A 15539-nucleotide genomic window follows, 5' to 3' on the forward strand; every position below is an offset into this window, starting at 1 on the left:
CAAATCCCTAACCAATCGTAGGAGGAGCCAAATCCCTAACCAACCGTAGGAGGAGCCAAATCCCTAACCAACCGTAGGAGGAGCCAAATCCCTAACCAACCGCAGGAGGAGCCAAATCCCTAACCAATCGTAGGAGGAGCCAAATCCCTAACCAACCGTAGGAGGAGCCAAATCCCTAACCAACCGCAGGAGGAGCCAAATCCCTAACCAACCGCAGGAGGAGCCAAATCCCTAACCAACCGTAGGAGGAGCCAAATCCCTAACCAACCGTAGGAGCCAAATCCCTAACCAACCGTAGGAGGAGCCAAATCCCTAACCAATCGTAGGAGGAGCCAAATCCCTAACCAATCGTAGGAGGAGCCAAATCCCTAACCAACCGTAGGAGGAGCCAAATCCCTAACCAACCGTAGGAGGAGCCAAATCCCTAACCAACCGTAGCGGAGTCAAATTGGTCGTGTTTTGGTCTCTTCAGTCCAGGCCTGATTAGCTGTGTTAATAGGATTTGGCTTCTGGTTCCATGTTCTATGACATGAGCTTTAAACCACAGAGACTACCCGAGTGACATTTAGCACCTGAGCCTGCAGAGGAGCGACACTCTGACTCAACCTTTGAACAGTAGCCTACTTAGCCAACAACTACCTAACGATCTAACTGATTGTTCCTTTATCTGGGTCGATCACACATCGTTTAGTGACTGAAAGGCTGTTTCTGTGTAACTAGGCACTCCGGGACAACTAACCGCCAAGATGTCGATGGACGAGCCTGAGGATCTGGAGATGGAAGGAGAGGAGGGGATAGACTCCAAGGAGCTGAAGAAGCAGCTGGCCGAGTCCAAGGCAGTGAAAGTACTGATGCTGGGTAAGTGAACTGAACCCGTTGGTGTGAATGTATCGGAGGTGATTTTAAAATCATTATGTTATTGTGAAGAGTTAACCCTATCTGAGACTTTGAAACCAGAACGATGTCCTTTTGGTCTAATGGCTAAAATGTTAGGATCCCACATTATATTTTTACCCTGTTCATAGAGAAACTGTTCATAGAGAAACTGTTCATAGAGAAACGGTTCAGTTCATAGAGAAACTGTTCAGTTCATAGAGAAACTGTTCAGTTCATAGAGAAACTGTTCTGTTCATAGAGAAACTGTTCATAGAGAAACTGTTCAGTTCATAGAGAAACTGTTCATAGAGAAACGGTTCATAGAGAAACGGTTCAGTTCATAGAGAAACTGTCCATAGAGAAACTGTTCATAGAGAAACGGTTCATAGAGAAACGGTTCAGTTCATAGAGAAACTGTCCATAGAGAAACTGTTCATAGAGAAAGGGTTCATAGAGAAACGGTTCATAGACAAACTGTTCATAGACAAACTGTTCATAGACAAACTGTTCATAGACAAACTGTTCATAGACAAACTGTCCATAGAGTAACTGTCCATAGAGAAACTGTCCATAGAGAAACTGTCCATAGAGAAACTGTCCATAGAGAAACTGTTCATAGAGAAACTGTCCATAGAGAAACTGTTCATAGAGAAACTGTTCATAGACAAACTGTTCATAGACAAACTGTTCATAGAGAAACTGTTCATAGACAAACTGTTCATAGAGAAACTGTTCATAGAGAAACTGGATATATTTAAACTAAATACCATGGAATAATAAACAGGATATTTGTTGTGGCATATGATACGATATTTAACACAACACATTTGGTCTCTGGATAGCACTAAAACTATTTAAAATTAAATTGAGTTGACCAGATGTCACCTGTTTGAAAAACAACTGTAATTTGCACATTTAATGTTTCTACTGTTTAATATAGTCCATCAAATGATATGATACTTTCTCTATGGTCCCATTTCAATCAAATATTGACAATTAAGTCCTGTTTTTGTCTGTGAATTGATTATTCACTTTGTCTGAACATTGACAGTTAAGAGCAGGGCTGCCAAAACCCTCTTCCTGGAGATCGACTGTCCTGTAGGTTTCCCTAATTTAGTGTATCTGATTCAGCTAGTTAATAAGGTCTTGTTGAGCAGCTAATAAGTAGAATCAGGTGTGTTAAATTAGGGTTGGACTGAAAACCCACAGGACTGTAGATCTACAGGAAGAGGGTTAGGCAGCCCTGGTTAAGAGCAACACTTTGTCTGAACATTGACAGTTAAGAGCAAACAAACACCGATCAAGGCATAATGTTCTTTCTCTTAGAATGTTTTAAGATATATGTGACTGAACCTAGAAAATAAGGAACATTGTTAAAGTACAGACTAAGAGCTTTAAGGTACATTGAGGTACATTTCTCCCTGAGGTACATTTCTCCCTGAGGTACATTGAGGTACATTGCTCCCTGAGGTACATTGAAGTACATTGCTCCCTGAGGTACATTGAAGTACATTGCTCCCTGAGGTACATTGAGGTACATTGCTCCCTGAGGTACATTGAAGTACATTGCTCCCTGAGGTACATTGAAGTACATTGCTCCCCGAGGTACATTTCTCCCTGAGGTACATTGAAGTACATTTCTCCCTGAGGTACATTTCTCCCTGAGGTACATTGAAGTACATTTCTCCCTGAGGTACATTGAAGTACATTTCTCCCTGAGGTACATTTCTCCCTGAGGTACATTGAAGTACATTTCTCCTTGAGGTACATTGCTCCCTCCCAGAAGTCCAGGGGAAAGTCAGGACACAGTGAGGTGCTGAAAGAATCACTACTTTAGGTCCAAGTCAATCATGTACCCTTTGCTGACGAGAGGCCAAGCTTATTACTCTAACTGGTTTAGTCCAGTCTCAGAATCCAGTCCTCTCGTCAGACAGCATTTAACCTTTCACACTATCACGCTGACCCAATCCAAACTGTACTTTCACACAGTGGTGGAAAATGTACCCAATTGTCATACTTGAGTAAAAGTAAAGATACCTTAATAGAAAATGACTCAAGTATAAGTGAAAGTCACCCAGTAAAATACTACTTGAGTAAAAGTCTAAAAGTATTTGGTTGTAAATATATATATAAGTATCAAAAGTAAATGTAATTGCTAAAATATACTTAAGTATCAAAAGTAAAAGTATAAATCATTTCAAAGACTACTTTTGTGTGTCAGGGAAAATGTATGGAGTAAAAAGTACATTATTTTCTTTAGGAATGTAGTGAAGTAAAAGTAAAAGTTTTATAAAATATAAATAGTAAAGTACAGAGACATCAAAAAATGACTGAAGTAGTACATTAATGTATTTTTATTTAAGTACATCATTCCGACCCAATCCAAACTGTGCTGGCTCTGACTTACAGTATTCTTTTCACCTAGTTCCTCTTCCAGCACCTATGATGTATAGGTTCAGATGGGTTCTCAGATCAGCAGGGTTCAGATGGGTTCTCAGATCAGCAGGGTTCTCAGATCAGCAGGGTTCTCAGATCAGCAGGGTTCAGCAGGGTTCTCAGATCAGCAGGGTTCAGATGGGTTCTCAGATCAGCAGGGTTCTCAGATCAGCAGGGTTCAGCAGGGTTCTCAGATCAGCAGGGTTCAGATGGGTTCTCAGATCAGCAGGGTTCTCAGATCAGCAGGGTTCAGCAGGGTTCAGATGGGTTCTCAGATCAGCAGGGTTCTCAGATCAGCAGGGTTTGACTGGGCTGAAGTTCAGTAGTGTGAAAAGGGTAATTCCCTTAGCCTCTCTGCATGTAGCCACTTAAAGTCTCAATCAAGGCCAAAGGTCAGATCCAGAAACAGTCAGTATATACAGTGCCCTCCCTAATCATTGGAATAGTGAAGCATTTTTCTTATTTTGGCTTTATACTTGAAATCAAACAATGACATTGAAGTGCAGACTGTCAGCTTTAATTTGAGGGTATTTTCATCCATATCAGGTGAACCGTTTAGAAATGACAGTACTTTATGTACATAGTCCTCCCATTTTAGGGGAGCAAAACTATTGGGACAAATTCACTTGAGTATTAAAGTGGTAAAAAGTGAAGTATTTGGTCCCATATTGATAGCACAGTAATGACTACATCAAGCTTGTGACTCTACAAAGCTGTTGGATGCGTTCGCTCTTGGTTTCTGTTGTGTTTCAGATTATTTTGTGCCCAACAGAAATTAATGGTAAATAATGTATTGTGTCATTTTGGAGTCACTTTTATTGTAAATAAGAATAGAATATGTTTCTAAACACTTCTACATTAATGTGGATGACACCATGACTACAGATACCATGACTACAGATACCATGACTACCATTTAAATAAGGGGAGGTTAGCATTTTTGGGGGGTATGATATTTGTGCGTCTAACTTTCTCTTAATCTTTGAAAGTAGTAGGTTGATCCAGCTGGACACAGCATTACAAACATGAACAGTTAGCGAGGCTAAAAACACAATAAAGCCGGGGGCTTCTTTTCAATATGGTGTTTAAATAAAGGGGTTTAAATAAGTGACACCAAGGCCTTTGTCCTAATCTGCCTGAGAGAACCAGGTCGCGTCCCAAACGGAACCCTATTTAAGCAGTAGTGCACTATGAAGGGAAGAGGGTTCCATAGGACTCTGGTCAAAAGTAGTGCACTATGTAGGGAAGAGGGTTCCATAGGACTCTGGTCAAAAGTAGAGCATTATGTAGGGAAGAGGGTTCCATAGGACTCTGGTCAAAAGTAGAGCATTATGTAGGAAAGAGGGTTCCATAGGACTCTGGTCAAAAGTAGAGCATTATGTAGGAAAGAGGGTTCCATAGGACTCTGGTCAAAAGTAGAGCACTATGTAGGGAAGAGGGTTCCATAGGACTCTGGTCAAAAGTAGTGCACTATGTAGGAAAGAGGGTTCCATAGGACTCTGGTCAAAAGTAGAGCATTATGTAGGAAAGAGGGTTCCATAGGACTCTGGTCAAAAGTAGCGTACTATGTAGGGAATAAGGGTCCATCTGATCTGGTTCTGGTCTGGTCTGGTTACATGTTGGGGTCGGCACCCATAGTATTTTAGTTTTAAAGGTTTAAAATAAAGATTTTAGGTGACATCAAGGTCTTTTTTTCCTGAAGTCTCAGAGATCCAGGCTGCCTCTGGCATCCTATTAAGCACGGATCAAACAATAGTGTTTAAAATGAAGGTTTTTAAAAATTAAGGTTTTTAAGTGACATCCAGACCTTTGTCCTGTTGTGTTCTGAGTCCCAGTAAGGAGATGTCCGTGATCTCCACACAGCCTGTTCTATCAAACTGCTCTATTTTCAATCTGTCCCATAGGGCTCTGGTCAAAATTAGGGCACTATGTAGGGAAGAGGGTTCTATAGGGCTCTGGTCAAAATTAGGGCACTATGTAGGGAAGAGGGTTCTATAGGGCTCTGGTCAAAATGAGGGCACTATGTAGGGAAGAGGGTTCCATAGGGCTCTGGTCAAAATTAGGGCACTATATAGGAAAGAAGGTTCTATAGGGCTCTGGTCAAAATTAGGGCACTATGTAGGGAAGAGGGTTCTATAGGGCTCTGGTCAAAATGAGGGCACTATGTAGGGAAGAGGGTTCCATAGGGCTCTGGTCAAAATTAGGGCACTATATAGGAAAGAAGGTTCCATAGGGCTCTGGTCAAAATTAGGGCACTATATAGGAAAGAGGGTTCTATAGGGCTCTGGTCAAAATGAGGGCACTATATAGGAAAGAGGGTTCTATAGGGCTCTGGTCAAAATGAGGGCACTATATAGGAAAGAGGGTGCCATTTGGGAATAAACCTATGTTTCACTGGCCACCAGGTCCAGGACTATTAAGATATTTTATTGTCACGTACACCGGATAGTGTAGTGAAATGTGTTGTTTTACAGGGGTCAGTCATAGTAGTACAACACCCCTGGAGCTAATTAGGATTAAGTGCCTTGCTCAAGGGCACTTCGGCAGGTTTTTCACCTTGTCAGCTCGTTTTTTTTGAGCCAGTCACTGATGAAACCCTTGTAATTAAAAATGACATTGTTGACCTTTATTTAACGGTAGTAATAAATTGTGTATTTTTGTTTTCTTTCAGGTGCTGAGGAGTCAGGGAAAAGCACCATTGTAAAACAAATGAAGTAAGTTTAAGTTACAAATTAAGTACGCTTTTAGGTTCTCTCTCGCTGTTAATATGGGGCAGCAGAGAAGTGAGCTGCATTGCCACAAAAGCACCACTAGGTGGCAGTTTGGATAATTGAGCCACAGGGAAATTCCACGTTAATTAACAGAGTGATACTGAGACTCAGATGTCACAAACCATACAACTCTATGCACAAAGACTACGTTAAACAATTATTATTTTTTTAAAGTGGAATTACTCAATACTAACGAAATACTTCTTCACAGAATCCTCCACCTGGGTGGTTTTAATAAGGAGGAGAAGGTGACGTCCAGAGGGGTGATCTTTGGTAACGTCCTGCAGTCAGCTCTGTCCATCGTCAGAGGCATGAGCATCCTGGGGATCAAGTACGGATCACCGGCCGCGGAGGTGGGTACTGCAGGCTGGGTGTTTGTGTGTGTGATGTGTGTAAAACTATACTACAACATATAATAATATACTGTACTATATAGACATGTTATACTTTAATATACTGTATAGACATGTTATACTATACTGTAGACATTTTATACTACTGCGGAGTTTATACTACAACCGGAAGTTCCGGTTGTCAGGGGAAATGGAATGAAAGCCTGTGACGTGACTTCCTCTTTTTTGGACGTTAAGGCGGTGAGACTTTATCTTAACTCCTCCTCCACATTCACTTTGATTGGTTGACTGGTGCAGAAGAGAACCTCCCCCCACAGTTTGTTTTTGTATTCTCGTCAGAATGTAGATGGATCTTCAGGCGTTTCTTTTCTGCCTGGTTATGTTACGTTATACTATGTTATACTATGTTATACTACGTTATACTATACTGATGCATGTATGGGTGTTGTTCTCTGTGTGTCCAGGATGAAGGCACGAAGCTGGAGAACCTATCCAACTCTACTGAGGAGGGAACCATGTCTCCTGAGCTGGCTGAGTGCATCAAGAAGCTGTGGATGGACCCTGGCATCCAGGAGTGTTTCGAGTCAGCAGCTGAGGGCTATCATCTCCTCGACTCCGCTCACTAGTGAGTTTACGGATCAATAACCAGATTCAAGCACAAGCCGTTTTTGTTGTTGATCGGATGGTCAGGGGGCCGGCGGAACGTAATTACAAATAATTTGTAGACTGCAAATTGACAGCAAGAAGCATAAACAGATATATTTGACTAAAAGACCATTTCAAATCTTTCTGACATTTGTATACGATCACATATATCCATCTGTTATGCATGGGAATACTTTGGAACAGATTTCCAAAATTAAAAAACTTTTCTGGTGTTTTTACAGTCTTTTATACTGAACAAAAATATAAACGCAACATGTAAAGTGTTGGTTCCATGTTTCATGAGCTGAAATAAAAGATCCCAGAAATTGTCCATACGCACAAAAAGGTTTTCTATCTAATTTAGTGCTCAGATTTGTTTACATCCCTGTTAGTGAGCATTTCTCATTTGCCAAGATAATCCAGCCACTTTACAGGTGTGGCATATCAAGAAGCTGATTAAACAGCATGATCATTACACAGGTGCACCTTGTACTGGGGACAATAAAAGGCCACTAAAATGTGCAGTTTTGTCACACAACACAATGCCACAGCTGTCTCACGTTGAGGGGAGTGTGCAATTGGCATGCTGACTGCAGGAATGTCCACCAGAGTATTGAATGTTAATTTCTCTACCATAAGCCGTCTCCATTGCCGTTTTAGAGAATTTGGCAGAACGCCCAACCGGCCTACACAACCGTAGACCACGTGCGACCACGCCAGCCCAGGACATCCACATCCGGCTTCTTCCCATGCGGGATCGTCTGAGACGAGCCACCCGGACATCTGATGAAACTGTGGGTTTGCACAATGGAAGAATTTCTGTAGAAATGTTCAGAAATCGTCTCAGGGAAGCTCATTTGCGTGCTCGTTGTCCTCACCAGGATCTTGACCTGACTGCAGTTCGGCGTTGTAACCGACTTCAGTGGGCAAATGCTCACCTTCAATGGCCACTGGCACACTGGAGAAGTGTGCTCTTCATGGATGAATCCCGGGGTACCGTCGTGTAGGCCAGCGGTTTGCTGACGTCAACGTTGTGAACAGAGTGCCCCATGGTGGCGGTGGGGTTACGGTATGGGCAGGCATAAGCCACGGACAACGAACACAATTGCATTTTATGGATGACAATGAGATATCGTGATGAGATCCTGAGGCCAATTGTTGTACCGTTTATCAGCTGTCATCACCTTTTCGGCATGATAATGCATGGCCCCGTCTCAAGGATCTGTACACAATTCATGAAAGCTGAAAAATATCCCAGTTCTTCCATGGCCTGCATACTCACCAAACAGAACACCCATTGAGCATGTGTACAACAGCGTGTTCCAGTTCCTGCCAATATCCAGCAACTACGCACAGCCATTGAAGAGGAGATGGACAACATTCCACAGGCCAGAATCAACAGCCTGATCAACTCTATGTGAAGGAGATGTTGCGCTGCATAAGGGTAATGATGGTCACACCAGATACTGACTGGTTTTCTGATCCACGCCCCTACCTTTTTTTTTTAAGGTATCTGTGACCAACAGATGCATATCTGTATTCCCAGTCATGTGAAATCAATAGATTAGGGCCTAATTCATATATTTAAATTAACTGATTTGCTTATATGAACTGTAACTCAGTAAAAATCTTTGAAAATGTAACATGTTGCATTTATATTTTTGTTCAGTGTTTTTTTTGGTGTTCAGAAAAATTAAGGGGCCAAATAAAATCAATCACGGGCCAAAGTTTGGCCTGCGGGCCGCCAGTTGTGGATCCCTGGTCTATGGCCTCTGTGGGTGCTACACAGTGCTGTTGTCTTTGGGGTCTAGTTACTGTAAAGCACTCTGTGATAACTGCTGATCTAAAAAAGGCTTTATAAATACATTTGATTGATTAGTTGATTGATTTACTCTGCCTCTCTCCCACAGCTAACTCAGTGATCTGATCTTGATTGATTAATTGATTGACTGCCTCTCACACAGCTTCCTCAGTGACCTGGAGCGCATCACCCATGCTGACTTCACCCCTAACGACCAGGACATCCTTCGGTGCAGGATCAAGACCGGCGGGGTCAATGAGGAGAGGTTCATCTGTAAAGATGTCAAATTCAGGTGAGCTACAGAAGCTAACGACCTGGCTCCTTTGTCACAGTACATTATAGTTCACCTGCAAAGACGTCAAATTCAGGTGAGCTACAGAAGCTAACAACCTGGCTCCTTTGTCACAGTACATTATAGTTCACCTGTAAAGATGTCAAATTCAGGTGAGCTACAGAAAGCGAACGACCTGGCTCCTTTGTCACAGTACATTATAGTTCACCTGCAAAGATGTCAAATGAAGGCGAGGTAGTGTAACTGGTGCGATTGAACCAGCGACTTCTTACCCAACATCTTAACCATTAGACCAGGGTACTCCAACCCTGTTCCTGGAGAGATACCCTCCTGTAGGTTTTCACTCCAGCCCTGTTCCTGGAGAACTACCCTCCTGTAGGTTTTAACTCCAACCCTGTTCCTGGAGAGATACCCTCCTGTAGGTTTTAACTCCAACTCTGTTCCTGGAGAGAAACCCTCCTGTAGGTTTTAACTCCAACCCTGTTCCTGGAGAGAGACCCTCCTGTAGGTTTTAACTCCAACCCTGTTCCTGGAGAGAAACCCTCCTGTAGGTTTTAACTCCAACCCTGTTCCTGGAGAGATACCCTCCTGTAGGTTTTCACTCCAACCCTGTTCCTGGAGAGATACCCTCCTGTAGGTTTTCACTCCAACCCTGTTCCTGGAGAACTACCCTCCTGTAGGTTTTCACTCCAACCCTGTTCCTGGAGAGATACCCTCCTGTAGGTTTTCACTCCAACCCTGTTCCTGGAGAGATACCCTCCTGTAGGTTTTCACTCCAGCCCTGTTCCTGGAGAGAGACCCTCCTGTAGGTTTTAACTTCAACCCTGTTCCTGGAGAGAAACCCTCCTGTAGGTTTTAACTCCAACCCTGTTCCTGGAGAGATACCCTCCTGTAGGTTTTCACTCCAGCCCCAGTTGTAACTAACCTGATTCTGTGTATCAACCAGTTAATTATTAGAATCAGGTGGACTAGATTGGGATTGGAATGAAAAAAATACAGGACGGTAGCTCTCCAGGAACATGGTTGAAAGCCCTGCATTAGACCAAGAGAAAATCCTTGTGATCTGAAAGCAGCATTTGGGCTTACAAGTCTAAGGCTGTGTTTACACAGACAGCCCAATTCTGATATTATTTTTCACTACTTGGTCTTTTGACCAATCAGATCAGTTCTTTTGCCAATAACCGGGCAAAATATCAGAATTGGTCTGTCTCTGTAAACACAGCCCAACTTAAGGCAGGGCTACATCTTAATGAGAGAGTGATTCTTGGCTGCCTGGTCACAGGACTGTTGGGACATGGCTGCTGAAGTAATGGCTTTACTGTAGCAAAGTAGCAGTGTTAAATCAAATCTAATGTTATTTGTCACATGTGCAGAATACATCAGGTGTAGACCTTACAGTGAAATACTTACTTACAAGCCCTTAACCAACAATGCTTAAGAAGTTAAGAAAAATAAGTGTGATGTAAAAAATGTAAAATAAAAGTAACAAATAATTAAACAGCAGCAGTAAAATAACAATAGCGAGGCTATATACAGGGGCTATATACAGGGGGTACCGGTACAGAGCCAATGTGGAGGCTATATACAGGGGCTATATACAGGGGGTACCGGTACAGAGCCAATGTGGAGGCTATATACAGGGGGGTACCAGTACAGAGACATAGTGGAGGCTATATACAGGGGGTACCGGTACAGAGCCAATGTGGAGGCTATATACAGGGGGTACCGGTACAGAGTCAATGTGGAGGCTATATACAGGGGGTACCGGTACAGAGTCAATGTGGAGGCTATATACAGGAGGTACCGGTACAGAGTCAATGTGGAGGCTATATACAGGGGGTACCGGTACAGAGTCAGTGTGGAGGCTATATACAGGGGGTACCGGTACAGAGCCAATGTGGAGGCTATATACAGGGTGGTACCAGTACAGAGACATAGTGGAGGCTATATACAGGGGGTACCGGTACAGAGTCAATGTGGAGGCTATATACAGGGGGTACCGGTACAGAGTCAATGTGGAGGCTATATACAGGGGGTACCGGTACAGAGTCAATGTGGAGGCTATATACAGGGGGTACCGGTATAGAGTCAATGTGGAGGCTATATACAGGGGGTACCGGTACAGAGTCAATGTGGAGGCTATATACAGGGGGTACCGGTACAGAGTCAATGTGGAGCCTATATACAGGGGGTACCAGGACAGAGTCAAGGTGGAGGCTATATACAGGGGGTACCAGTAGAGTCAATGTGCGGGGGCACCAGTTAGTTCGAGGTAATTGAGGTAATATGTACATGTAGGTAGAGTTAAAGTGACTATGCATAGATAATAAACAGAGATTAGTAGCAGCATAAAAGTGGGGTCTGGGTAGCCCTTTGACTAGCTGTTCAGGAGTCTTATGGCTTATGGCTGTTAAGGAGCGTTTTGGTCCCAGACTTTGGTGCTCCGGTACCGCTTGCCGTGCGGTAGCAGAGAGAACAGTCTATGACTGGGGTGGCTGCAGTCCTTGAAAATGTTTAGGGCCTTCCTCTGACACCGCCTGGTATAGAGATCCTGGATGGCAGGAAGCTTGGCCGCAGTGATGTACTGGGCCGTACTCACTACCCTCTGTTGTACCTTGCGGTCAGAAGCCGAGAAGTTGCCATACCAGGCGGTGATGCAACCCGTCAGGATGCGCTCGATGGTGCAGCTGTAGAACATTTTGAGGATCTGAGGACCCATGCCGATTCTTTTCAGTCTCCTGAGGGGGAATAGGCTTTGTCATGCCCTCTTCACGACTGTCTTGGTGTGCTTGGACTATGTTCGTTTATTGGTGATGTGGACGCCAAGGAACTTGAAGCTCTCAACCAACTCCACTACAGCCCCGTCGATGAGAATGGGGGCATGCTCAGTCCTCCTTTTCCATATTTACCGTAGCAATGTAGCAGTGTCTATACCGTAGCAACGTAGTAGTGTCTATACCGTAGCAACGTAGTAGTGTCTATACCGTAGCAACGTAGCAGTGTCTATACCGTAGCAGCGTAGCAGTGTCTTTACCGTAGCAACGTAGTAGTGTCTTTACCGTAGCAACGTAGCAGTGTCTATACCGTAGCAACGTAGCAGTGTCTATACCGTAGCAACGTAGTAGTGTCTATACCGTAGCAACGTAGTAGTGTCTATACCGTAGCAACGTAGTAGTGTCTTCACCGTAGCAACTTGGTAGTGTCTTTAACGTAGCAATGTAGTAGTGTCTATACCGTAGCAACGTAGTAGTGTCTGTACCGTAGCAACGTAGTAGTGTCTGTACCGTAGCAACGTAGCAGTGTCTATACCGTAGCAACGTAGTAGTGTCTATACCGTAGCAACGTAGCAGTGTCTATACCGTAGCAACGTAGCAGTGTCTATACCGTAGCAACATAGTAGTGTCTTTACCGTAGCAACGTGGTAGTGTCTGTACCGTAGCAACGTAGTAGTGTCTATACCGTAGCAACGTAGTAGTGTCTATACCGTAGCAACGTAGTAGTGTCTTTACCGTAGCAACGTAGTACTGTCTTTACCGTAGCAACGTAGTAGTGTCTGTACCGTAGCAACGTAGTAGTGTCTGTACCGTAGCAACGTAGTAGTGTCTGTACCGTAGCAACGTAGTAGTGTCTATACCGTGGCAACGTAGTAGTGTCTATACCGTAGCAACGTAGTAGTGTCTATACCGTAGCAACGTAGTAGTGTCTATACCGTAGCAACGTAGCAGTGTCTATACCGTAGCAACGTGGTAGTGTCTGTACCGTAGCAACGTGGTAGTGTCTTTACCGTAGCAACGTGGTAGTGTCTATACCGTAGCAACGTAGTAGTGTCTATACCGTAGCAACGTAGTAGTGTCTTTACCATAGCAACGTAGTAGTGTCTATACCGTAGCAACGTAGTAGTGTCTTTACCGTAGCAACGTAGTACTGTCTTTACCGTAGCAACGTAGTAGTGTCTGTACCGTAGCAACGTAGTAGTGTCTGTACCGTAGCAACGTAGTAGTGTCTGTACCGTAGCAACGTAGTAGTGTCTATACCGTGGCAACGTAGTAGTGTCTATACCGTAGCAACGTAGTAGTGTCTATACCGTAGCAACGTAGTAGTGTCTATACCGTAGCAACGTAGCAGTGTCTATACCGTAGCAACGTGGTAGTGTCTGTACCGTAGCAACGTGGTAGTGTCTTTACCGTAGCAACGTGGTAGTGTCTTTACCGTAGCAACGTAGTAGTGTCTTTACCGTAGCAACGTAGTAGTGTCTGTACCGTAGCAACGTAGTAGTGTCTGTACCGTAGCAACGTAGTAGTGTCTGTACCGTAGCAACGTAGTAGTGTCTGTACCGTAGCAACGTAGTAGTGTCTATACCGTAGCAACATAGTAGTGTCTATACCGTAGCAACATAGTAGTGTCTTTACCGTAGCAACGTAGTAGTGTCTGTACCGTAGCAACGTAGCAGTGTCTATACCGTAGCAACGTAGTAGTGTCTATACCGTAGCAACGTAGCAGTGTCTATACCGTAGCAACGTAGCAGTGTCTATACCGTAGCAACGTAGCAGTGTCTGTACCGTAGCAACATAGCAGTGTCTATACCGTAGCAATGTAGTAGTGTCTATACCGTAGCAACGTAGTAGTGTCTATACCGTAGCAACGTAGTACTGTCTATACTGTAGCAACGTAGTACTGTCTTTACCGTAGCAACGTAGTAATGTCTATACCGTAGCAGCGTAGTAGTGTCTATACCGTAGCAACGTAGTAGTGTCTTTACCATAGCAACGTATAGTACAGTGTGCATGTATTTTCAGTATTTGTATGTGATTCCTGCTGGAGTTGAACCATCAATCTTTGTATTACAAGTATCACGCTCTCACCATATACACCAACTATGTGTAAAAAGCACACACTGGAGGAGCTCATGATACTGTACTGGAGTTACTGACCGCTCCTCTCCTGTAAAAAGGGGTTTTATAATTGATTGATTGGTTAATTGATTGATTGTTGTGTCTCTCTGACGGACAGGATGTTTGATATGAGCGGCAGAAGGGAAGAGAGGAAGAAGTGGATCCACTGTTTCCAGGGCGTCCATTGCATCCTGTTCTGTAGTTCCCTCAGCGCGTATGACCTGGTGCTGCTGGAGGACGAGGAAATGGTGATTATACACACACACACAGTTTCACTCACACACACACACAGTTTCACTCACTCACTCACTCACACACACACAGTTTCACTCACTCACTCACACACACACACACACAGTTTCACTCACACACAGTTTCACACACACACAGTTTCACACACACACAGTTTCACACACACACAGTTTCACACACACACAGTTTCACACACACACAGTTTCACACACACACAGTTTCACACACACACAGTTTCACACACACACACACACACACACACACACACACACACACACACACACACACACACACACACACACACACACACACACACACACACACACACACACTTCAAAGTTAAAGTAAACTAAAAAAGGAGGGTACAGATGAGAGGGAGGAGACGCTGATAACGTTCAACCATATTGTAAACCTCACCAGCCAGTGTGACCGCAGCTAGTTGGTGGAGGTTGAGCTTGATCCTTTTGTAGCCCGGCGATGACGATGACCCCATCCTTCTGTCCTCTTCTCTTTTCAGAACCGCATGCACGAGTCTCTCCACCTGTTCAACAGTATCTGCAACCACAGGTTCTTCGAGGACACCACCCACGTGCTCTTCCTCAACAAGAAGGACATCTTCCAAGAGAAGATCAAGAATGTCCACCTCAATGTCTGCTTCCCCGACTACGATGGTGAGTCCTGAGTCCCAAATGGCAAACATGTTGTTTTCCATGACCTTTTGACCTTTCGTTTTGAGTTTATTCACCGTGTGTGATGAATGACTCCAGGCTGCATCACATCCGGCGTCCCATAGGGCTGCGCACAATTGGCCCAGCGTCGTCCGGGTTTGGCTGTCATTGTAAATAATAATTTGTTCTTAACTGACTTGCCTAGTTAAATAAAGGATAAATAAAAAATGATATATATAATCTTTCTGACTCAATTAAAAAACACAATAAGAAACTCCCTCTTATTCCCTCTGTCAAACACATACGAAGACGCCAGCAACTTGTCTCTGATCAGTTTTTACAGCTCTCTTCTTATCTCCCTATAGGGCCTAACACATACGAAGAAGCCAGCAACCACGTGAAGATGCAGTTTGAGTCTCTGAACTTGAAGCAGGCGGAGAAACCCATCTACACCCACATCACCTGCGCTGTAGACACACAGGACGTGAACCAGGCCTTCAACACCATCACAGACGTCATCAAAACCAACCTAAAAGACACCGGGCTGTTCTGA

The 15539-nt window shown here is 43.9% G+C and overlaps 1 protein-coding gene across 1 annotated transcript; it reads left to right on the plus strand.

Annotated features, from left to right (window-relative positions):
* The first annotated feature begins 746 nt into the window (after positions 1 to 746).
* On the plus strand, positions 747 to 15539 carry LOC120061681 (guanine nucleotide-binding protein G(t) subunit alpha-2-like). Its single transcript, XM_039011574.1, has 8 exons — positions 747 to 858; positions 5984 to 6026; positions 6295 to 6436; positions 6901 to 7061; positions 9046 to 9174; positions 14185 to 14314; positions 14836 to 14989; positions 15352 to 15539. Exons 1-8 carry the CDS (start codon positions 747 to 749, stop codon positions 15537 to 15539), a joined length of 1059 nt encoding a protein of 352 aa, XP_038867502.1.

Source organism: Salvelinus namaycush, chromosome 16 (genome assembly GCF_016432855.1).
Source record: "Salvelinus namaycush isolate Seneca chromosome 16, SaNama_1.0, whole genome shotgun sequence".
Taxonomy (NCBI): domain Eukaryota; kingdom Metazoa; phylum Chordata; class Actinopteri; order Salmoniformes; family Salmonidae; genus Salvelinus; species Salvelinus namaycush.

What these genes read in the sequence shown, in the direction of transcription:
- LOC120061681 (XM_039011574.1), top strand. Translation starts at nt 747, where the DNA reads ATGTCGATGGACGAGCCTGAGGATCTGGAGATGGAAGGAGAGGAGGGG. An exon ending in AGTGAAAGTACTGATGCTGG is followed by an intron (nt 859 to 5,983) that starts GTAAGTGAACTG and finishes GTTTTCTTTCAG; the next exon opens with GTGCTGAGGAGTCAGGGAAA. An exon ending in ACGGATCACCGGCCGCGGAG is followed by an intron (nt 6,437 to 6,900) that starts GTGGGTACTGCA and finishes CTGTGTGTCCAG; the next exon opens with GATGAAGGCACGAAGCTGGA.